The sequence below is a fragment of the Dasypus novemcinctus genome, chromosome 18, assembly GCF_030445035.2.
Source record: "Dasypus novemcinctus isolate mDasNov1 chromosome 18, mDasNov1.1.hap2, whole genome shotgun sequence".
Lineage (NCBI taxonomy): Eukaryota > Metazoa > Chordata > Mammalia > Cingulata > Dasypodidae > Dasypus > Dasypus novemcinctus.
The window spans coordinates 518,179-541,585 of NC_080690.1; the positions used below are offsets into that span (position 1 = coordinate 518,179).

Consider the following 23,407-nt stretch of genomic DNA (forward strand, 5'->3'; position numbering starts at 1 on the left):
CCGCAGCTTGTCCTCAACTGCAAGTTACGACATGGACCTGCCTGTGGCGAGAGTGCATCTGTCCTGTTTCCTTGCAGCTGCTGGCCATGAGCAGGGACGTGGACCCGGAAGTGACCGCTGCGCTCCGGGGCAGGCAGCAGGCCCTGGCCTGTCTCCTCTGACTGGACTGAAGAAGACACCACCGCCAGGCTCTGTGTAAATAATTTATTACAAGCACAGCTGCGGAGCCGTGACACCGGTGGACAGTGGGCGGCCAACGCCCTTGACTGCTCTGTGGGGAGGGGCGTCTAGGCTCTGGCGTCGGAGGGAAACGCCCGCTGCCTCCCTCCAGCCCTGAGGCGCACGCCGGGCTGCGGAGATTAAACTGTCGGACGGCTCTGCACACCTGCCTCTGGGCTGCTCCACACCCGTCCTGCCCGCCGGCTCAGGTGGGCTCGGGCTTCACGGCCTGGCCCTCCACGGGTCCCGAGGGGCTGGGCTCCGTCTCCAGAGGGGGGGCTCTGTCCTGCGTCTGCGTCAGCGGATGCACCATGGACATGTGGACGTTGAGGTTGTGGGCCTTCTCGAACCGCCGGCCGCACTGGTCGCAGGCAAAGTCCAGCTCGGCCTCCGCTTTGTGCTTGGTCATGTGGTACTTGAGCGACGCCCGCTGCCGGCACTGGAAGCCGCAGACCTCGCACCTGGGGGGGGGGCGGGCCCTCTGAGCTCACAGCCGCGGAGGCTGCCCTGTCAGAGCAGCTAACAATTAAACGCAACTGCAAACTCCTGATTTTAAAAAGCAAGCAGCTTTAGGTTGTGACGTTACTAGAAAGAAAAAATAACCCAGAACTATGCACCAGGGCGTCCTAACACACTGGACAGGAGCTGACCACCGGTGCAGCAGACCGCGGTGTCGGTGGGGGGCGTGGGAACAGCCGGCACAGGGCTTCCCTGGAAGCCTGCACCCCCCCAGAAGACGCTGACGCTAAGGCCCTGGAGGGGGCGCGTGCCCAGCGCGGGGGCAGGGGGGACCGCCCACTCACTGCAGGGGCTTGGCTCCCGAGTGGCGCATCTGGTGGACGAGAAGGTGCTTCCGCTGCTTGAAGGTCTGTCCGCACTCGTCGCAGATGTAATTGCGAACCTCTGAAAGGCCCAAGGGAGGACGTTAGCAGAGGTGCCCAGGCCTTCCTGTGGGGAGGGGGGTCTGAGACCACCGGAAGGCAGAGGCCAGCGAGGGGAGGCCGGGCTAGAGACGCTTGCTTGATTAATGGAAACTTCTAATTGCTTAAAAACGGTGTCATTTGGGCGGGACTGCTCTCAGCCTTTGAACCCTGAGAACTCCTTACTCCAGGAGCGGCCTCTCCGGGTGGCCAGTCGACGAGGTTTTAGAGCCGACCGGCCTGGCAGGCGCCCCGGGGGGCGCGGTGTGTGTTGCGTGTTGCGTTTCCTGCACACGGACGCGGGGCCTCCAGTGCCGCCACCTGTGCAAGTGCCTCAACCACCCCCTCCCTGGGGAGGTAAACCTGCCCGGTTTATAGCGGATCATAGCAGATCGTCTCAGGCTGATCCTGACCCCTAGTGAGTGGCGCGAGGACATTTTTGCCTCAAGACACTTAGAACAAAAAGACTGAAAAATGGACCCGCCGTGAGGCAAACCCACAGGTGCTCAAATGCCAGAGGCACGAGTCACCGGCAGGGCTTCCCGGCCCAGGCTGCTCAAGGAGCTCAACGAGCAAAGTAACTGCCGTTTAAGGCTCCAGACGTGTTAAATCTACTCTCACTCACTGCCCTCGTGGCACCTCCCAGGCTCCTGCGGTGCCGTGTGCAGCTGACGGCCCAGCGCGTCTCCCTCGGCCAGGCCAGCTCCAAAGCAGCCCCGAGGTGCCACCGGGCGCTGCCGCCTCTAGCCCCGGGGCCCACCGGCCCCCACGTCCCGGGGCTTCCCGCCGGCGGCAGGCACCTGTGTGGATGAGCTTCAGGTGGCGCTGCAGGTAGCGGTCGATCATGAACACCTTGTTGCAGCCGGGGTGCGGGCAGGGCCTCTCGCGCACCTCCTCGTGGTGCTCCTTGATGTGCTTCTGCGGAGGGACCGGCAGCTGCCCCAGGCCTGCAGGGCCTCGACGCCCAGCGCGCAGCGCAAGGCAGGGAGCGGGCTCCGTGCCAGCATTTCTCCTTAAAGCGCCCAGCGCCTGGCACTGCCCGCCCCGAGCCAGCCCCTCCCTCGGGCTCCTCTGGCCACGAGGCCCGGCAGGGCCGCACTGGCGCGCTCCTCACCTTCATGCCGTCGGCCCCGCGGTACACGGCCGTGCAGCCCTGGTAAGGACACTTGAAGATGGTGGGCAGCTCCTCCCTGGAACGCAGGCATGTGTGGGCCGATCCCGCAGACCCCGCGCTGACCCCGCGCTGACCCCCGTCCCACTGACCTCTCACACCGGAGCTTCTTTTTCCAGCCAGGCTTGGGTCCAGGTTTCTTGCGTGTTTTCGGCTCTTCAGACCTCTTGGCCTCTTTGCTTTCGTTCTTCTTACTGGAGACCCTGGAAGACAACAGGGCCCCTCAGCGGCCGAGCTCCCCCACCCCGTGGGAAGACGAGGGCCCCGCGCCCCCAGCTGGAGCCGCCAGACCTGTCCTGGCTCCACCCCAGCCTGGCTGCCCAGGGGGAGGCCAGGGGAGCGCAGCAGCTGGCACAGGACCCCCGCCACGCCACGGGAGTGGACGCACTCAAGCCTGGCCCCTTCTCGAGATTGAAACTAAGAACTTTTGTAGAAAATCAGAAGCAGCTGTCGCCCTCCTGAGCGCAGCGGAGCAGGACTGTCGGAGATGAAGGTCCACCGACCCCGCCTGTGGCCTCGGAGCAGGGCACCCACCTGTGGGCTTGCGGCCCACCTCCCCACGGTCCACTTTCCTGCCCCCAGCTGAGGAGCTGGCAGCACGCTGGGGCGTGTGCGTGGTGGACGCAGGCCTGGGACCCCAGAACGAGCATCATGGCTGCAGAAACGGGACTGTGTGGAGGAGCGTCCCGCCAAGGCAGCCCCTTCCCACAGCATGTACCTGCTCACACTCGGGGTCCTTGCTGGGTAGGGCGTCCCCACCGCCCACCTGTGTCCACAGTACAGTCCCTGGTACCCCAGAGTGGCACCAGAGCTGCAAGCGCAAGCCGGAAGGACAGCCAGGGCTGTGGGGTCAGAGCAGCGGGGCCTCCACCCACAGCCCTGGGCTGCCCTCAACCCTGCGTCTGGACAACGTGGGCTCCACAGGCCGGAACAGGCGCAGCACCCACCAGCCGCCTCCCGGCGCCCCCTCACACCGAGGGCCCCAGCCTCCTGGCTCACACCGCGGTGACTCTGGACCCTGGGCAGTCTCCCCTCTTCTCTGCCTCTTTCTATAACCAAAGTCAGGATCTAGTGAAATAAAGGAAGTCACGTCCACATCGCAGCTGTTTCAGGGTTCCTTGGTGGGTGGAGGAGTGAGCTCGGCCTGCTGCCCTTCGGGAGGGTCCTGCCTCTCCAGGACACACTCCGGGGTGGGGAGGACGGCAGGGAACAGAGGCACTGCCCTCGGACTCGGGAGAGGAAAAGCCCGTAAGAGCAGGGCCCAGGCAGGGCGCCCAGGCGGCTCAGCCGGGAGGAGCGCGAGGAGCAGCCGGCTGCGGGCGTCAGGCCCAGGGCCAGTCCGTCGCAGCCTCCCGCAGTGCCCAGGCGACTCCAGGCAGCTCTGCAGAACCAAAATAAGCGTACACAGAGCTGCCAGGAGGCGGGATGGGTGATGACGACACTGTGCCCAGCGACTCCTGGCCAAGCCCACAGTCCACTCAGCAGAGGAGAGGGAGCCGGAAGTGGGCAGAAGCACACGTGCTGGGAGGGAGGCCAGGAGGGGACCCACCGTCCCTAACCCCGTCCCCTCTGACAGAGCCGGGGAGCGGGTGCACTGAGCCGAGACATGCGCTTACTTCTTTCCAGGGTGAAGTTCAAAGGACTCATCAGATGAAGGGGCGTTCTGCTTCTTGTCGTTCTCGTCGTCACTCGAGAAGTCTCTAGGAAAGGAAAGTGAAGCCTCAGCAGAGCTCTGGGCTGGGGACAGACGCGGTGACACTTCCTGTCTGGTGCCACACAGATCCACATTTCCTTTCTGGTTCTAGAAATTGTTTAAGGAACCCAAAACTGCCAAATCCCATTTCCCAACAAAAAAGGCCAGCCAGGGCCAATGCGGTCAGACAGGCAACTGCCCTCTCCTTGTGTGGGGGCCGTGGGGGCTGGCAGGGAGCCAGGAAGTGGCGCCTCCACCAAGACCACCTCCACCTGGGCTGGGACTCATGGTCAATGGTCCACACCATAGCCCCCACTCACCCACAGTCCACCCAGTGGACCATGGGAGGACATACAGTGTCCACCTGGGCTGGGACTCTCTGAATCACCTCAGAATCCTCGAGTCTCATGGAACAACCTGCAGCATCCAGGGAAAGCTGGACGTGAGGACTGTAAATCTTGGCAGACACTGGTGGAGTTTGCCCTCCCTACAGTGGCTCCACCCCCCCCCCCAACCTCACTGGCAACTAAAAACCCCACTTTCAATAACTGGTAGAAACAGGAACTTGCACAACACTGTACACCAGCTCGACCCATGTGCCGACCCTCCACCAGCACGACCACAACACGTTCTTCTTGGGGCACATAACGCCACCAGGAAAGACTATGTCAGGACAGAAGACACGTCTCAAAAGGTTTAAAAATACCGGAATTATACAGCTTATCTTCTCTAACCATACTAGAATGGAGCCCAAAATGACTAACAGGAAGAAAACGGAAACCTTACATTATGTGGAAATTAGACACAACAGTCTTAAACAACCAGTATGTTGAAGAAGAAATTAAAAGGGAAATCAGAAAATATAGATGAATACAAAGAACATACAACATAACAAAACTAGTGGGAAGCTGCAGACATATAACGAGAGGGAAATTTATAGCTATAAATGCCCACACTCACAAAAAAAGATCCCAGAGCAGTAACCTAACTTCACACACAGAGCAACTAGAAAAACATACGCAAACTAAGCCCAAAGTTTTAGAAGAAAAGAAACTAAAGATTAGAATAGAGATAACAAAATAAAGAATAGAAAGAAATAGAGATCAATGAAAACAAAAGGTTCTTTAAAATGAACCGCTTGTGGCTCAAGTGGTTGAGCATCAGCTTCCTACATACGAGGTCTCAGGTTCAATCCCCAGCCCCAGGACCACAAAAAAACAAAAAAAACAAAACACTTTTTGGGAAGTGGATTTGGCTCAACTGATACAGCATCCACCTACCATGGGGGGACTCCAGGGTTCAAACCTGGGGCCTCCTGACCCATGTGGAGCTGTCCCACATGCAGTGCTGCTGTGCACAAGGAGTGCCCTGCCACGCAGGGGTGTCCCCCGTGTAGGGGAGCCCCACACGCAAGGAGTGCGCCCCGTAAGGAGAGCTGCCCCACATGAAAAAAGTGAAGCCTGCCCAGGAATGGCGCCGCACACATGGAGAGCTGACACAGCAAGATGATGCAACAAAGACAGACAGATTCCCGGTGCTGCTGACAAGAATACAAGCAGACACAGAAGAACACACAGCGAATGGACACAGAGAGCAGACAACTAGGGGGGGGATAAATAAAAAATCTAAAAAACACACTTTTTTCTTATCAATAAAATTGACAACTTTGAGGTAGACTGACAAAAGAAAGAGAAGACACAAAAAACTACAATCAGAAATGAAAGCAGGAACATTACTATTGATCCCACAGGAATAAAAAGGATTTTAAGAGGGTACCATGAAAAACTGTAAACCAACAAATTAGATAATCTTGAGTCGGAATGGACAAATGCTCAAACAATCAAATTACCTAATCTGATGCAAGAGGAACAGGAAATCTCAAAAGACTTATTAACAAGATATTGAATCAGTAATTTAAAACTTCCCAAGAAAGAAAACCCAAGACCAAACCCAACCAAATACGATTTCATTGCTGAATTCTATGAAATATTTAAAGAAGCTTTAGCACCAATCCTTTTGAAACGCTCCCAAAAAAAGAAGAGGGATTGCTTCCCAACTCATTCTATGAAGCTAGCATTACACTGATACCAAAGCCAGATGATAGCTGCCTAAGAAAAAGAAAATTACAGACCAATATCCCTTATGAATATAGATGCAAAGTACTCCAAAAAATACTGGTAAACAGTATCCGACAGTACCTTAAAGGCATTACACACCATGCCCAAGTGAGACTGACTGCAGGGATGCAAGGATGGTTCAATGTTAAGAAAATCCATCAATTTAATATACCACATTCATAGAATAAAGGGGGGGAAAATCACACGATCATTTCAGTGCAAAAAAAGGCATTCAACAAAACATCCTTTCATGGTAAAAACACTCAGAAAATTAGGAATAGAAGGAACTTTCTCAAAGTAATAATGAGCATTTATGAAAAACCATCAGATGAGACTCAATGATGAAAGACTGAAAGCTTTTCCCCTAAGATCTGGAATAAGACAAGGATACCCATTGTCACCACTGTTATTCAACATTGTACTGAAAGTTCTATCCAGAGCAAGAAATAGAAATAAAAGGAATCCAAATTGGAAAGGAAAATGTCACATTTATCCCTAATCAAAAATGACATGATCCTATATATAGAAAATCCCACAGGTGCCACAAGAAAACTACTAGAACTAATAAATCCAGTAAAGCCTGCAGGTATAAGAGCAATACACACAAAAAAATCAGTTCTGTTTCTACTGACCAGTAATGAACAATCTAAAAAGGAAATCAAGAATACAATTCCATTTACAATAGAATCAAAAAGAATAAAACACTGAGAAATAGGTTTAACCAAGTCAGTGAAGAATTCTACATTGAAAACTATGAATTTTAAAAGAAAGAAATTTTAAGAAAACTAATGGAAAGACATTCATGGCCTCGAAAACGTAATATTAAGATGTCAATACAGATTCAGTAAAATCCCTGTAAGAATTCCAGTGACCTTTTTTAAGAATGGAATGAAATGAAAAAGCTGATCCTGAAATTCAAATGGAATTGCAAAGTGCCCCAGATAGCCAAAACAATCCTGGAAAAGAAGAACAAAGCCAGAGGTTTCAGACTTCCTGATTTCAAAACTTACTACAAAGTTGGAAAGCACAGGGCAAAGTGGCAGAGTAGGAAGATAAACTGTTATAAGAGACAAAAAAGGACATGATATGTTGATAAAAGGACCAATTCAGTAATAAAGCACAACTATAAACATGTATGTACCTAATAAAAGGAAATAAAGTCTTGATGAATTTAAAAGTATTAAAATCATACAAAGCACTGCCAGACCACAATGGAATGATGCCAGAAATCAGGAACAGAAAGAAAACTGGAAAATTTACAAGTCTGTGGAAATTAAACAACATAATCTTAAATAACCAATGGGTTATATAATAAAAGGGGTAATTAGAAAAAACTTAGAAATGAAATGAAAACAAAAACCCAACAGACCAAAATTAATGGGACACAGGAAAGGGAGTGCTTAGAAAGAAATATATAGCTTATGAACACCAACATTAAAAAAGATCTCAAAATCAATAACCTAATGTCATACATAGAGGAACTAGATAAAAGAAGAGCAAAGGAGAGAAACAGATGTGGCTCAAGTGACTGAGCTCCCGCCTACCACATGGAGGTCCTGGGTTCAGTTCCCGTGCCTCCTAAAGAAGACGAGCAAGGGAGTGAGCTGATTCAACAGGCTGGTGCAGCAAGCTGACACAAGAGACACAAGGAGAAAAACATAACGAGAGATACAACAAAGCAGGGAGCAGAGGTAGCTCAAATGATTAGGTGCCTTCCTCCCACATGGGAGGTCCCGGGTTCTGTTCCTGGTGCCTCCTAAAAAAGGAAGATGAGCACACAGCGAACAGACACAGCAAGTGCAAACAACAAGGGGGGGGGAGAAATAAATAAATCTTTAAAAAAACAAGCAAAGGAAACCTAAAGTTAGCAAAAGGAAGGAAATAAGATTAGAGCAGAGATAACTGACAAAGAGAACAGAAAAACAATCGAGAGGATCAACAAAACAAAAAGTTGGTTCTTTGATGAAAAAAATCACTAAGATTAACAAGCCTTTAGATAAACTAACAGAAAGACAATACACAATGGGAAAAAAATAGTTTCAAATCATAGGTAAGGATTTAAAATCCAGGATATATAAAGAACTCCCACAACTCAACAACAAAAAGACAAACTACCCAATTAAAAAAATGGCCAAAGACTTGAATAGACATTTCTCCCAACAAGGTGTAAAATGGCCAAAACAAACATGAAAAGATGGTATACACTGAAAAGCAATATGGTAGTTTTTCAAAAAGTTAAATATAGAATTACCATATGATCTGGCAATCCCACTTCCAGGTATGTACCCAAAGAGAATGAAAAGAGTCACAAACAGATACTTAAATGACAATGTGCACAGCAGCATTCACAACAGCCAAAAGCTGGAAACAACCCACGTGTCCATCAGCAAATGAAGGGAGCAATGAGACAGGATGTACACACAATGGAATATTATTGGGCCACAGAAAAAATTAACTTACAAGACATGCTACAAAATGGAAGAACCTTGAAAACATGCTCAGTGAAATAAGCAAGGCACATAAGCACAAATCTTGTATATCATCACTTGTAAGAGAGAACTAGAAATTGCGAATTCTCAGAAACAGAAAGCAGATTATGAACATATGCAAGATTAAAATATATATGATTATCTCAGTAGATGTAGAAAAGGCATTTGACAAAATCCTGAAACGTTTCTTGATAATGTTTTTTTTAAACTCAAAGCTAGGACTAAGAGGGAGTTTTCTCAGCATAATGAAGGCTATCTATTAAGAACCCACAGCAGACGCCATACTTAAGGTGGAGAGGGAAAGCTCCCCCGGACCAAGAGCAGGGCGAGGAGGTGTACTTGCACCACACGATTCAATGTTGCATTAATTTTACAATTTCCAGCCAGAGCAACCAGAAAAGTGAAAGGGCATCCAAATTGGAAAAGAGAAGTAAAATTCTTTGTTTTTATGACCACAGATCTTTTATATAGAATATCCAAAGAAATCCACAAGAAAGCTACTTGAGCTAATAAAACTAGCAAAGTGACAGAGTTCAAGATCAACGCCCAAAAATCAACTGTTTTGATATACACCAGCAATGAACAATTCCAAGAAGAAATTAAGAATACGATTCCATTTCCAACAATTTCTAAAAGAAGAAAACATCTGGTAATAAATTTAATTAAGGATGCAGGGAAGCAGACTTGGCCCAGTGGTTAGGGAGTCCGTCTACCACATGGGAGGTCTGCGGTTCAAACCCCGGGCCTCCTTGACCTGCGTGGAGCTGGCCCACGCGCAGTGCTGATGCGCGCAAGGAGTTCCGTGCCACGCAAGGGTGTCCCCTGCGCAGGGGAGCCCCACGCGCAAGGAGTGCACCCCGTAAGGAGAGACGCCCAGCATGAAAGAAAGTGCAGCCTGCCCAGGAATGGTGCTGCACACACGGAGAGCTGACACAACAAGATGATGCAATTGGAAGAGACACAGATTCCTGTGCCACTGACAACAACAGAAGAGGACAAAAAAGAAGCAGCAAATAGACACAGAGAACAGACAACTGGGGTGGGGGGGAAGGGGAGAGAAATAAATAAATTAATTTTTTTTTAAAAGTATGCAAAAAAACAAGATAAGACCTGATACAAGATAAGCATTCAGCTATCAGGTGGGTTTCTACACTAGTAATGAATAAACAAATAGAAATTAAGAAAACAATTCCATTCACAATACCATCTAGAATACTTAGGAATAAATTTAACCAAGAAGGTGAAAGACTTGTACACTGAAAACTATAAAATGTTGCTAAATGAAATCATGGGGGAAGTAGGTGTAGCTCAGTGGCTGAGCACTGGCTTCCCATGTACAAAGTCCCACATTCAATCCCAAGCCCCTCCAAAAAAAAAATCATGGAAGACCTAAGCAAATGAACTGGAAGACTTGATGCTGATGCAGCATGAACACTGCCCACACAGGATGTGGCTCAAGCAGTCGTGCGCCTGCCTCCAGGAAGCCCTAGATTCAGTTCCCCATGCCTTGCAAAAAAAAAAAAAAAACCCAAAGCAAACAAAAACCAACTCAGGGAAGCCAATATGGCTCATGGTTGATCGCTGGCTTCCTACACATGAGTTCCTGGATTCAATCCCCAGCCCCTGTACCTAAAAAAACAAAACAAAAACAAAAAACAAACCGCCCAAAGTAATCTGAAAATTCAACACAATCCCTATCTAAATTCCAGCAGCATTTTTGATAGAAATGGAAAAGCTAATCTTCAAATTCATATGGAAATGCAAGGGCTTCTGGATAGCTACAACAATTTTGAAAAAATAACAAAGTTGGATGACTTACACCGATTTCAAAATGCACTACATAATATAGAAGGTAAAAAAAAAAAAAGTACTACAAAGCTAAAGCAATCAAAACAATGAGGAACTGGCATCATAACAGGCAAAGGAATAGAGATGAAAGTCCAGAAATAGACCTACACATGTAAGGCCAATTCATTTTCAACAAGGTCTCTTCAGCAAATAGTGTTGGGAAAACTGGAAATCCAATTGCAAAAGAACAAAGTTGGACCCCTAACTCACATCATACAAAAATTAATTCAATATAGGCAAATGGGAATGGATGTGACTCAAGCAATCGAGCACCGGCTTCCCACATGGGAGGTCCCAAGTTCAATCCCAGTCCTGGTAACTCAAAAAAAAAAAAAAAAAACGGTTGAATGACCTAATTAAGAGACCTGAGACTACAAAACTAGAAGAAACCACAGGAGAAATTCTTGAAGACCTTACACTAGGGGAGTAGATATGCCTCAGTGGTTGAGCACCTGCATCCCATGTATGAGGTCCTGGGTTCAATTCCCGGTACCTCCTAAAAAAGAAAAGAAAAAGAGAAAAACAAAACAATAGACATATGACACCAAAAGTACAAATTAACAAAAGAAAAAATAAACTGACTTCATAAGAATTTAAACCTTTTGTTTTAGGTACCAGGACTGGGATTGAACCCGGGACCTCGCATGTGAGAAGCCAGCACTCAACCGCTGACACACATTGGCTCCCATGAGTTGGTTATTTTGTTTGTTTGCTGTTTTGTTTTTAGAAGGCACCAGGAACTGAACCTTCTATAGGCTCAACCACATGAGCCGCATCCACTTCCCAAAATTTATAACTTTTGTACAAGAAGAAAAGGAGAAAAAGAAAAGGAAAAAAAGAAAAAACAACACAAAGACAAAAAAAACCCACAACTTTTGTACAGTGGAGCAAGTGTAGCTCAGTGGTTGAACATGCGCTTCACATGTACAAGATCCCAGGTTCAATCTCCGGTACAGCCTTAAAAAACAAAGTATGTACAACTTGCACACCAATGTTCATAGTTATCCACAGTGACTACAGATGGAAGCGATCCAAGTATCCATCACCAACAAATGGATAAAACGCAGTGTGCACGTGCCAGGAAACGTTCAGCTGTGAAAAGGAGTCATGCTCTGATCCCGCAGCACCACAGGTGATCCCTACTCCCTGAAGATGTCTTGTTAAGTGAAACAAACCAGACCAACAGTGTTATCTCACTGTTATAAAATAAAGAGAATAAGCAAATTCATAAAGTCAGAAACTAGGAATAAAGGTTACCAGAGACTGGGAAGGGGTAGTAAAGGAGGAGTTGATGCTTAAATTGAACAGAGTTGTTATGTGGGATTAAGGAAAAGTTCTGGTCATGCATGGGTGGTTGTGACGGCAGCACAACACTGTGAATGAAATTAGCAGCACTGAGTTATATATTTTAATGTGGCTAAAAGGGAAAATTTTAGGTCATATATACGTTCTTAAAATAAAAATTATTAAAAAAAGGAACATAGAAAACAGACATTGAACACTAATGTAAACCAGAGACTACGGTTAATAATATCGTAATATTTTTGTATCATTAACAATAAATAGGGGGCGGCGGACTTGGCCCAGTGGTTAGGGTGTCCGTCTACCACATGGGAGGTTCGCAGTTCAAACCCGGGGCCTCCTTGACCCGTGTGCAGCTGGCCCATGCGCAGTGCTGATGCGTGCAAGGAGTCCCAAGCGTAGGGGAACCCCACGCGCAAGGAGTGCACCCCGTAAGGAGAGCCGCCCAGCGTGAAAGAAAGTGCAGCCTGCCCAAGTATGGCACTGCCCACACAGAGAGATGACACAACAAGATGATGTAACAAAAAGAAACACAGATTCCCGTGCCGCTGATAACAACAGAAGCAGACAAAGAAGATGCAGCAAACAGACACAGAGAACAGACAACCGGGGTGGGGGGGGGAGGGGAGGGAAATAAATAAATCTTTTTTAAAAAAACAATAAATAAACCACACTAATGCAAGATGTTAATAATGATGGGGTATATCGGGGAAATCGGTATTTTCTGTATAAATTTTCTGTAAACCTACAACTTCTCCAATTTAAAAAAAAACTTACACTTCAAAATACATTATCAAAGAAGTAAAAAACCTACAGAATGGGAGGAAATATTTGGAAATCATACATCTGAAATAATATAAATTCAGAATATATAAATAATCCCTATAATACAACAAAAAGACCAACAAACCAATTAAAAACTGGGTAAAGGACTCGACATTTCTCCAAAGAGTAAATACAAATGGTGAATAAGCACATGAAAAGATGACCAATATCATCAGTCACTGTGAGCATGCAAATCAAAACACAACTAGAAGAAAGAAAAAAAAGGAATGAAGTTCTGATACACACTACAACATGAACCTTGACAACATCATGCTGAGTGAAATAAGCCAGGGATAAACAGGAAAAATACTGTATGATTTCTCTTACAAGAAATACTTGGAGAAAATCATTGAGACAGAGATCAAAATAGTGATTAACGGGCTGGGGGAGGGGAGAATGGAGAGTTATTGCTTAATGGGTAGAGGTTTTCTTTGAGATGATGAAAACATTCTGGAAATACCGGTAAATGTTACACAACACTGTCACAGTACTTACTGTCACAGAATTAGTTAAAATTGGTTAAAATATGGAGGACTGTGGAAAGATGGCAAAGGGGGAAGCCCAGGCATCAGTCCTCCACCAAGTGACGACTGAGCTGGCTGGAAGCGCCTGAATGACCTTTGTGGGCCCTCCAGAGCCCAGCTGAGCACTGCCGCGTCCAGGGGAGCTGGAGGAGGACGACGGTGACCTGCATGGCTGGGGAGCGCCTCGGCCTGCGGCAGCAGGGCCTGCAGCCCAGTCCTGGTGTGGCTTGCTGATGCCAGGTGGGCTGTCAAGTCCTAGGCCTCCAAATTCCAGGTGTGTGTGGTCTGACTACTGACCACTGCTTTTGATCAGCTACTTCAGATGCTGGGGGGCCAGCTCTAAAGGGGCCATTGTAAAAGAAAACCTCTCCAGCAAAAGCAGGAGAGAAGGCTTGGACCAAGAGCAGTGTCTACGCCCCCTCCCCGCCACACAAACTTTTCTCTTTCCATTCCTAGTCTGGCAAAGTGACAAACTGATGGCTCCAGCCCTCAATAACCATAGTAGGTGAAACAGATTTTCAGTTATAAAAATATAACACTAAAAAGTGTCTGGTTCTCAACAAAAAATTACAAAAGACACAAAGAAATAGGCAAATATGGCCTGTTGACCAGAAAAAGGAATTTGCCTGAAGCCACCCCTGAGGAAGCTCATCCATAGAACTATTAGTCAAAGACTCTGAATCAGTCATCTTAAACATGTTCAGTGACCTAACGGGATCCATATACAGAAATAAAGGAAATTAGGAAAATGCTATCTGACCAAATAAAGAGATAGAAACTATAAAAAGGAACCAAGGGAAGTGGACTTGGCTCAATGGATGGGGCGTCCGCCTACCACATGGGAGGGCCACAGTTCAAGCCCCGGGCCTCCTTGACCCGTGTGGAGCTGCCCCACATGCAGTGCTGATGCACGCAAGGAGTGCCCTGCCACGCAGGGGTGTCCCCCACATATGGGAGCCCCATGTACAAGGAGTGCACCCCGTAAGGAGAGCCACCCAGTGCGAAAGAAAGTCCAGCCTGCCCAGGAGTGGTTCCACACACATGGAGAGCTGATGCCGCAAGATGACACAACAAAGAGAGACACAGATTCCCAGTGCCGCTGACAAGAATACAAGCGGACACAGAAGAACACACAGTGAATGGACACAGAGAGCAGACAACTGGGGGGGAGGGGAAGGAGAAATAAAAATAAAAAGGAACCAACTAGAAATTTTGGAGCTATAAAGTACAGTAATTGAAATGAAAAAGTCATTAGATGGGTTCAAAAGCATATTTGAACAGGGAGAAGAAAGGATCAGTGATCTTGAAGACAAGACAATTGAAATTATCTAGTGTGAGAAGCAGAAGGAAAAAAAAAGAGGAAAAATGAACAGAGCCTGAGGGACAAGTAGGACAACATACCAACAAATGCATCATTGGAGTCCTAGAGCACAAGAGAGAAAGAAAGGGGCAGAAAAAGTATTTGAAGAAATAATGGCAGAAAAAAGAACCTGAACAACACTATTAACCAATTAGACCTAACAGACATATACTAGGCCATAAATCAAGTCTCAAATTTAAATATATTCAAATCATACAAAAGTATCTTTACAGACCACAATAGAATAAAGCTAGAAATCATTAAGAGAAAGAAAACTGGAAATTTTACAACTATGTGGAAATTGAGCAACACATTCTTAAATACCATTGGGTCAAAGAAAAAAATCACAAGAGAAATTAGGAAATACCTTGAGACAAACATAAAAAGAAACATAAGATAACAAAATGTACAAAATCCTGCAAAGTCAGTGCTCAGAAGGAAATTTGTAACTCTAAATGCCTACACTAAAAAAGAATAAAGATCATAAATCAACAACTTAAAAATAACTTAGCCTTCACACCCAAAGAGATACAAATAAGACCAAACTAAACCCAAAGTTAGTAGAAGGAAGGAAAACATAAAGATTTTAAGAACAGAGATGATGAAACAAAGAACAGAAAAACACCATAGAGAATCAACAAAACCAAAAGTTGGTTTTTTGAAAAAAATAAAATCAATAAACCATTAGCTAGATTGACACTGAAGAGAGAGAGGACACAAATAACTAAAATCAAGAACAAAAGTGGGGACATCATTACCAGACATGAAAAAAGGATTCTAAGAGGGTGCTACAGGGGAGTGGATGTAGCCAAACGGTTGAGTGCCTGCTCCCACATACAAGGTCCTAGGTTCAATCCCTGGTACCTACCAAAAAAGGGGGTACTATGAACAATTATGTGCCAACAATTTATAAAACCTAGATGAAATAAATGGGCAAATTTCTAGAAACATACAAATTACCTAATCTGATGCAAGATGAATAGGAAATCTCAAAAGACTTAACAAGATACTGAATCAGCAATTTAAAACTTCCCAACAAAGAAAACCCAAGACCAAACCCAACCCTATATGATTTCATTGCTGAATTCTATCAAATATTTAAAGAAATCTTAGCACCAATCCTTTTCAAATGCTTCCAACAAAGAGAAGAGGGATTACTTCCCAATTCATTCTACGAAGCTAGCATTACCCCAATAACAAAGCCAGAGGACAAAAACCCAAGAAAATAAAATTACAGACCAATATCCCTTATGAATATAGATGCAAAAATGCTCCACAAAATACTGGGAAATAGAACCCAAGAGTACATTAAACACCATGAACAAGTAGTAGTTATTCCAGGAAAGCAAAGATGGTTTAACATTAGAAAATCAATCAATATAATATGCCACATTAATAAAATGAAGGAAAAACAAGTTCATCTCAACACAGAAAAGGCATTTGATAAAATCTAACATCTTTTCATTAAACACTCATTAAACTAGGAATAGAAGGGAACCTTCGCAACCTGATAATGGGCATTTATGAAAAACGCACAGATAATACTCAACGGTGAAAGACTGAATGCTTTCCCCCAACATCAGGAACATCAAAAGGATTCCAGTTATAACCATTGTTACTCAACATTGTACTGAAGTTCTAGTCAGAGTAAACAAAAAAATAAAGAAATAAAGGCAAATTGGAAAGGAAGAAGTCAAATCATCCCTATTCATAGATGACATAACTCTATACATAAATAATCCCAAAGAATCCACAAGAAAGCCGTTAGAACTAGTACACGAATCCAGCAAAGTCAAAGGATACAAGATAAACACACAGATATCAGTTGGGTTTCTGTACACCAGTAATGAACAATTTGAAGAGGACATCAAGAAAACAATCCTATTTAGAATAGCAACACAAAGAATAAAATACCTAGGAATAAAGTTAACCAAGGAGGTGAAAGACTTATAAACTGAAAACTATCAATCATTGCTGAAGGAAATTAAAAATTTAAATAAATTGAAAGACATCCATGTTCATGGATTGCAAGGCTTAATATTTTTAAGATGTCAATACTGCCTACAGTGGGGATGTGGTGTGGCTCTACCATACGAAGGGTCAGGGTTGAGTACTCAGGGCCTCCTGACCCGTGTGCTGAGCTGGCCCATGTGCAGTGCTGCTGCACGCAAGGAGTGCCGTGCCACGCAGGGGTGTCCCCCAATAGGGATGAGCCCTGCGCAAGGAGGGCGCCCCCTGCGAAGAAAGCGCAGCCCGCCCAGGAGTGGCAACCACACACAGAGAGCTGATGCAGCAAGATGACACAACAAAAAAAGCGAGTTTCCCGGTGCTGCATGACAAGAATGCAAGCAGACACAGAAGAACACACAGCAAATGGACAGAGAAAGCAGACAATGGGGGAGGGGGGGAATAAATAAAAATAAATATTAAAAAAGAAAATACTGCCTACAGTCGTCTACAAATTCAACACAATCCTTATGAAAATTCCAACAGCCTTTTTGACAGAAATGGGAAAGCTGATCCTCAGATTCATATGAAATTTCAAGGGTCTCCCAATTGTCAAAGCAATTTTTAAAAAGAACAAAGTTGGAGAACGCAGACTTCCTGATTTCAAAACTTACTACACAGCTACAGTAATAATACCACTGTGGTCCTGGCACAATTATATTATTATTGGAATAATGAAAATACTTTAACAATGACTGAAATGATGAATGCACAATTATGTGATTAAACCAAATACCACTGATTGTACATTTTGAATGGATTGTATACTTTGGATGGATTCTGTGTTTTAATGTCTTACTAATATGTATCAATAAAATTGAAAAAAGAAAAGTTTCACGGAGGCTACAGAATTTCTGTTCAGGGAGAGGGAAAAGTCTGGTAATGGACGGTGGTGAGGGCAGCACAACGTCAGGAATGTAACAACCCCACTGAACTGTATCTTCAAAGTGGTTAAAATGTTTGTTATATATATGCTATTGCAATAAAAATTCAATTTAAAAAAAGAACCATATATCTAGTAAGAGTTTAATATCCAAAATATATTAAGAATTCCTACAATGCAACGACAAAAAGACAGCCCAATTTACAAATGGCTCAAGGACTCTGATTTTATTAACTTAAGTCCTGTAATTACTTTGAGGGAAAACACTCACACCAGAGAAAGAGAAATTTATGATGGGTTTTGATAGAAAAAGAAGTTTTGGCCACTCATCCACAGTCTTTTAGAATTTGAAAACATCGACAAAATTGACAAATTCCTACAAAAAGTATGACTTACTACAGACTCAAGGAGAAATAGAAAAGCTTAAATAATCCTGTAACTGTTAAAGATATTGAAACAGTAATTAAAAATCTAACCACAAGAAACTCTAAACCAAAATTACTTTACAAAAAAGGTATGCAGACATTAAAAAAAAATGCAACTCAACCTGAAACCAACACATGTAAAAAGGGAACAATCCTGTTTGGGAAGATGGAAAAGTTCTGGTAATAATCGATGGTGGTGATAGCACAATACCATGAATGTAATTAACACTACTTGACTGTATACTTGAAAATGGATGGTATGACAAGTGTTGTGTTATGTATGTTATACCACAATAAAAATAAAAATTTTAAAAACAGGCCAAAGATTTGAACAAACATTTCTCCAAAGAAAAGATGCTCGTTAGCCATTAGGGAAATACAAATCAAAACTACCATGAGACAGTTCATAACAAAGTTTCACAACAATGCAAGGTGCTGGTGCTGGGGTGATGTGTAGGAGCGCTGAATGATGATACACGTTTGTCTTTTAAGTTCACAACATTTACTATATACTTATTGTTTATATACATTCATTTATGTGTGCTTTTTCCAATAAAAAAAAATACCATGAAATACTCTATCATGTCCACTAAAATGGCTATTATTAAAACTGAAAATAAGAAGCGTTGGTGACAATGCAGAGAACCTGGAACCCTTGGACATTGTTGGTGGGAATGTAAAATGGTGCAGCCACGGAGGAAAAGAGTTTGTCAGTTTCTCAGTAAGTTACACAGAATTGCCATACAACCTGGCAATTCCACTCGTAGGTATAAACCCAATAGAAATGAAAGCTGGAACTCACATATATATTTGTCCACCAGTGTTCATCACAGCACTATTTACAACAGCCAAAAGGTAGAAGCAACCCAAGCGACCATCAACAGATGAATAAACAAAGCACAGTATATTGTACAATGGAATACTATTCACTATAAAAAGAAGTGAAGTCCTGGTACATGCACCAACATGGATGAACCTGAAAGACGTCAGGTTGAGTGAAGTAAACCAGCCAGAAAACAGCAAATAATGTATGATTTCTCTTGCATGAAATACTCTGAACAGGCAAACTGAACAAGGCAGAATGCAGAACAGTGGTAACCAAAGATGGGGGAGGGGGAAGAGGCAGTTCTTACTAAATGAATCCGAGTTTTTGTTTGGGATGATGAAAATGGTTTGGAAGCAGATAGTGCTGAAAGTTACACAGTCAATGTTCTTAATGTCAAAGAATTGTCCACTTAAAATGGTTATAATGATTTTATGTTATGCATATTTTACCACAATTAAAAATAAGTTTTAAAGGAGTAGGTATAGCTCAGCAGTTGAGCTCCTGCTTCCCATGTACAAGGTTCTGGGTTCAATTCCCAGTACCTCCAAAAAAAAAGGCCAAAAATATGACTAAAATGGTTTTATCTTTTGTAAATTAAACAACTTTAAAACAATGAATACCAAGGGGAAAAAACCACCTGGGAGCCAGGCTTTCTTTCTCCTACAACCAGGGTCCTCCCACCCTGCCCACAGTCACTCAGGAGGTCTGGCAGGGTTCGGTGGAGACCCTGGAGGGGCCAGCTGCCCCCGCACGCCAGCAGGAAGCTGAGCCATTGCACCCCATTTCCAAGCGCACCAGGGCAAGGGGGAAACCTACGTCTGTCGCCTTTACCCTGAAGTACAAACTCATCACTGTGTCTGCTTCGCGCCACACTAAGCCAGCCTAGGTTCTATGGGGAGCCCCCAGACACTCACCCCAGACCTGGACGAGGAAACCTGGGCAAGGAAAGGCCCAGGCCAGCCAGGAGGCATCAGGACCACCTGGGCCACACCTGGCCGTGGACTCAGACCTCCCAGCACCCTCAGGAGCCCATCAGAGAGCACCCACTGGGGTGGCACAGAAGAGGTGCTGCCCCACCCGTCTGCTCTCAGCCGGAAGGGGTGTTTGGGGTGTTTGGACCCAGCCGGGCTGACGCAGCCACACCCTCAGCTCAGAGGCAGGAGGCAGAACCTGACCAGGGCCCTTCAGGGCGCAGTCTCACCTTCCTCCATCACCTCCTACACAAAGCCCCACTCCAAGCCCTAATAAAGGGCCAGAATCTGGCTTCCTCTGTGGGAAAGGAACATCTGGGATTGAAACAAAACTAAAGCCTTTAAAAAAGACACAAGCAGGAGAAAAGGACCAACCACAGGACAGTTCTAGCCCCGTAACTTCCACGTTGCCCTAGATTACACAAAATCACGTTGCTCCCGCTTTGCAGCTCCCTCTGGGACCTGAGAAGACTGTCAGGAACCACAAAGCCCTGACCATCTCAGGCTGGCCACGCCTCCTCTTGACCACAGGTGCAGGGAGAGGACCTGGCCACGGCATGGGGCGGTGAGCGCCTCAGATGGCTAAGTTTGGTTTTCGAAGAAGAAAGTTTAGACTGTTTAAACCCACTCTTCTCTCACCCCTCAGAAAGGTCACTGAACTCGTCTTTTACCCGATCATCCGAGGTTGAAGACGGAAGCGGATTCTCACTCAAGTGGCCTGAGGAAAAAAGGAAAGGCTCTTGTCACCAACACAGAGAAGGAGGGCAGCCTCACCTGCAAAGGGCCTGGGTGAGCACAGGTGGGAGGGGCACCAGCAGGGGGCCCTGCCCAGCTCCAGACGCCCTGGCCCCACCCCCCAAAACAGCAAGGGCCAGCCGCCCTGGGCACCAGAAGCCCTGGGGCACGTGCAGTAATGGCAAGCCTGCACTCCCTGAGATTTGAGTTCAGCTCCTGAGGTAGCGTGGAAAGGATTATCTGTACATCGTGGTTAATTTGGGTGTTTTAAAAATCATTATCAAAGCATTACACATAACTGGAATCACACCAAACTGCTACTATAACCACGGCAAATCCCCAATCTCCCCCAACTGCTCCCCTCTCCCAAGGCCCACGTGCCCCTTCCCTTCCAAAGACATTTCATCTGCGTCTGGAGGTCTCTCTCTCTGCACCACCTGGGTAGCTGTGTTTTCTCAGCATGCCAAGCAGGCTGAGGCAGAGCTCTGAGCGTGCACACAGGCGGGGGTGGGGGGGTGGGAGGGTGGCCGAGGCCGGCCGGTCCTCCTAGCACCAATGTCCTTGAGCAGCAGCCTCACCACCCGACACGTGAGATCCAGGCCCCAACACAACACCTGTGTGTCCAGGGAAGAGCCTGCAGCTGGCCCAAAGCACCCGCCTCCCAGGAGAAGCCTGTCACCCGGCTGAGGCCCCATCACTCCCTCTCTTTACCCCTTGGCCCAGGGAACAGGCCAGAGAAAGCTAGACACCGAAGACCATGTCTCCACAGAAAGAACTCAAGCAGGCCCTGTTGGTGAAGCAACCGAGGCCACCGACTGCTCCTCAGATGCAGCAAGAAGCAGAGGTCTCCCAGGTGGGGGCTGGGCCCGTCCCTCTGCCAGAGCCCATCAGTCCCCTGGCAGCTCAGCAGCACGCCCACCACCCCAAAAGGCCTTGAATGCGCAGGCCCGAGGGGCTCCTACCTGGGGTCCCGCTGGGGGGTGGGCTTGGCTGAGGTGCAGGGCTCAGCACAGGCCCCATGGGGCTGCCGTCCAAGGAAGGCTGGGCCGTGTCCGGGCCAGGCAGTGTTGCGGTCTCGGCCCCAGCCATGGTCCCTCTGCCCAGGGCATCCTGCGGGACAGCCCCAGCAGGGCAGGTGTCCCTCTTCTGGAGCCGCGGGGCTGTCTCCTTGTCCCACTCCCATTTGACGGCCAGCGTGCTGTCCAACAGGAGGCCCCCAAAGCCTGGGTCCACGTCCATGGTGTAGTTGTGGCCCTGGCCACAGCCCCAAACAGTCTGGACAATGCCGCAGTACTCAGAAGAGAGAGCCCGCTGCAGGCTGGGCAGGGACTCGCAGGTGGCCGCGTGCCTGTGCACCCAGCCCACCAGGCCTCGCAGACACTCGGGGCTGGACGTGACCGCATCGACTGTAGGGGTCAACAAGGACAAGAGGCCCGTGCAGTCAATGCCCAGCCCACCCACACGCCCGCCCAGCCCGCCCGCCCAGGTGCCCACTTACCCAAGCACGCGCCCTCCTCGGCAGCAGTCTGAGGCTGGGCAATGACCCTGCAAAGGACCACAGTGTGGCCGTGAGCTCAAGACCAGCTCCCAGTGATGCCAGAAGTGGGAGGAGGTCTGGGAGCACTGCTACAACTAGGGGTTTGGGGCAAGCAGGTGCTCCAAGTTCTCTACAAACCCAGGGGAGCCCTCTCACCAGCCCTTTGCTCCTGGACCACCTGACCTACACTTCCTTGCTGTCAGGGCCTGCTCACATCCCCCAGCCTCACTGCCAAGACTCACGCCTGCGTGTGTAGAGCTCACGTGGTCTCTCCCACCACAGCTGTGCTCACCAGGCCTGTTCTGTCTGCCACACCCCTGCACCCAGCTTCCAGCTTAGTGGATACCTGAGGGGCCAACAAGCTGATGGGTGCTTACTTTCCACCCAGATTCCGCTGTCCCACGGGACAGACGTTGACCCTCTGCAGGAAAGCTCTGAGGAGGCCGTGACACTGGTAGAACTGCGCGTGACAGTTCTTGCAGACAAATGGCGAGAGGACAGGGTCCAGGAGAACGGGCACCCCCAGCAAGCGCTGGAAGTCCCTGACGAACGCCCGCTCCCCCGCGGGTGGGCTCTCCACACTCTCCCCAGGGCCCCTGCCAGAGATGCTGCGAAGACTCCGTGAGGAAAACTTGCCGTGGCAGAGGCGGCAGCGCCCCATGGTCAGCGCCCGGCCTGGTCCTGGCAGGGTGGGATGGGAGATGCTCCCGGTCAGCGGGGCAACTCCCGGCACGGGCCCCAGATCGCGGCCCCCGGCCCCCCACCGGTCTCCCAGGCCTGAAGCGGGGCGGTCTGGGCCTGGCCGGAGGCAGGGTTCCCGGGCGCCCGGCTCAGACCAGGCCCGGCGGAGGCCTTCCGGCCACGGGCGCCCTTCGCGGAAGCCTCTCCGCCTCCGCAGCCGCCACTGCTTGTCTCCTCCGGCGGCCTGGGCCTCGCGTCCCCAGAGCGGACCGCGCCACCTTCCCCGGCCCCGGGCGGGCAGGAAGCGGCGCCGTCCGCCCCCTCCCGCGAATGCGAAGCCGCGGCGCCCCGGAGGCCGAGACTCGGGGGAGGGCGCTCGCGCCGGGGCCTGGAGGCGGGCAGCGCTCGTCAGGCCGGGCCGCGGCTCCACCTGCGCCCGCCGGCCCGCGGGGCTCCGGGCTCCTCCGGCGGGGCCCGCGAGACGCGGCGGCCACCCACCTGCCTGGCCCGCGCGCTCCTCGGCCGCCCCGCAGGCCCGCGCCGGGCCCCAGCCGAGCCGCGCCGTCCCGCCCGCGCTCTGCCCGCCGCTCCGTGAGGGGCGGCCCCGGGCCCGGCCGCCTCCACAGCCGCCTGGGCCCGCGAGCTGCCGGGCCGCCCCGGGCGACAGGAAGCGGCCGAGCCTGTCGCGCTTCATGGCGGCGGCCCCGGCTAGAGCCCCGCCAGGCGCTGGGCCCCGCTCGGCTCTGCTCGGCGCCGCTCGGCCCGCCCGGCTCGGGCGCTCTCGGCTCTGCTCGGCGCCGCTCGGCCCGCCCGGCTCGGGCGCTCTCGGCTCTGCTCGGCGCCGCTCGGCCCGCCCGGCTCGGGCGCTCTCGGC

At 48.4% G+C, this 23,407-nt stretch overlaps 2 protein-coding genes across 2 annotated transcripts in view; one reads left to right on the top strand and one right to left on the bottom strand.

Annotated features, from left to right (window-relative positions):
* FANCA (FA complementation group A) overlaps positions 1–782 on the top strand; it is a 96,378-nt gene extending 95,596 nt beyond the window's left edge. The window contains exon 43 of the mRNA XM_023583088.3: positions 78–782. Coding sequence (XP_023438856.2) covers positions 78–161 — 84 coding nt within the window. The 3' untranslated portion in view covers positions 162–782. The remainder of the gene's footprint in view (positions 1–77) is intronic.
* ZNF276 (zinc finger protein 276) lies at positions 190–23,242 on the bottom strand. Its single transcript, XM_004473427.5, has 11 exons — positions 23,032–23,242; positions 22,230–22,533; positions 21,814–21,860; positions 21,278–21,721; positions 20,220–20,298; positions 3,927–4,010; positions 2,403–2,513; positions 2,254–2,329; positions 1,940–2,057; positions 1,023–1,122; positions 190–680 (listed from the first exon to the last, which is right to left on the bottom strand). Exons 1-11 carry the CDS (start codon positions 23,225–23,227, stop codon positions 425–427), a joined length of 1,815 nt encoding a protein of 604 aa, XP_004473484.2. The 5' UTR covers positions 23,228–23,242; the 3' UTR covers positions 190–424.
* Positions 23,243–23,407: the final 165 nt, after the last annotated feature.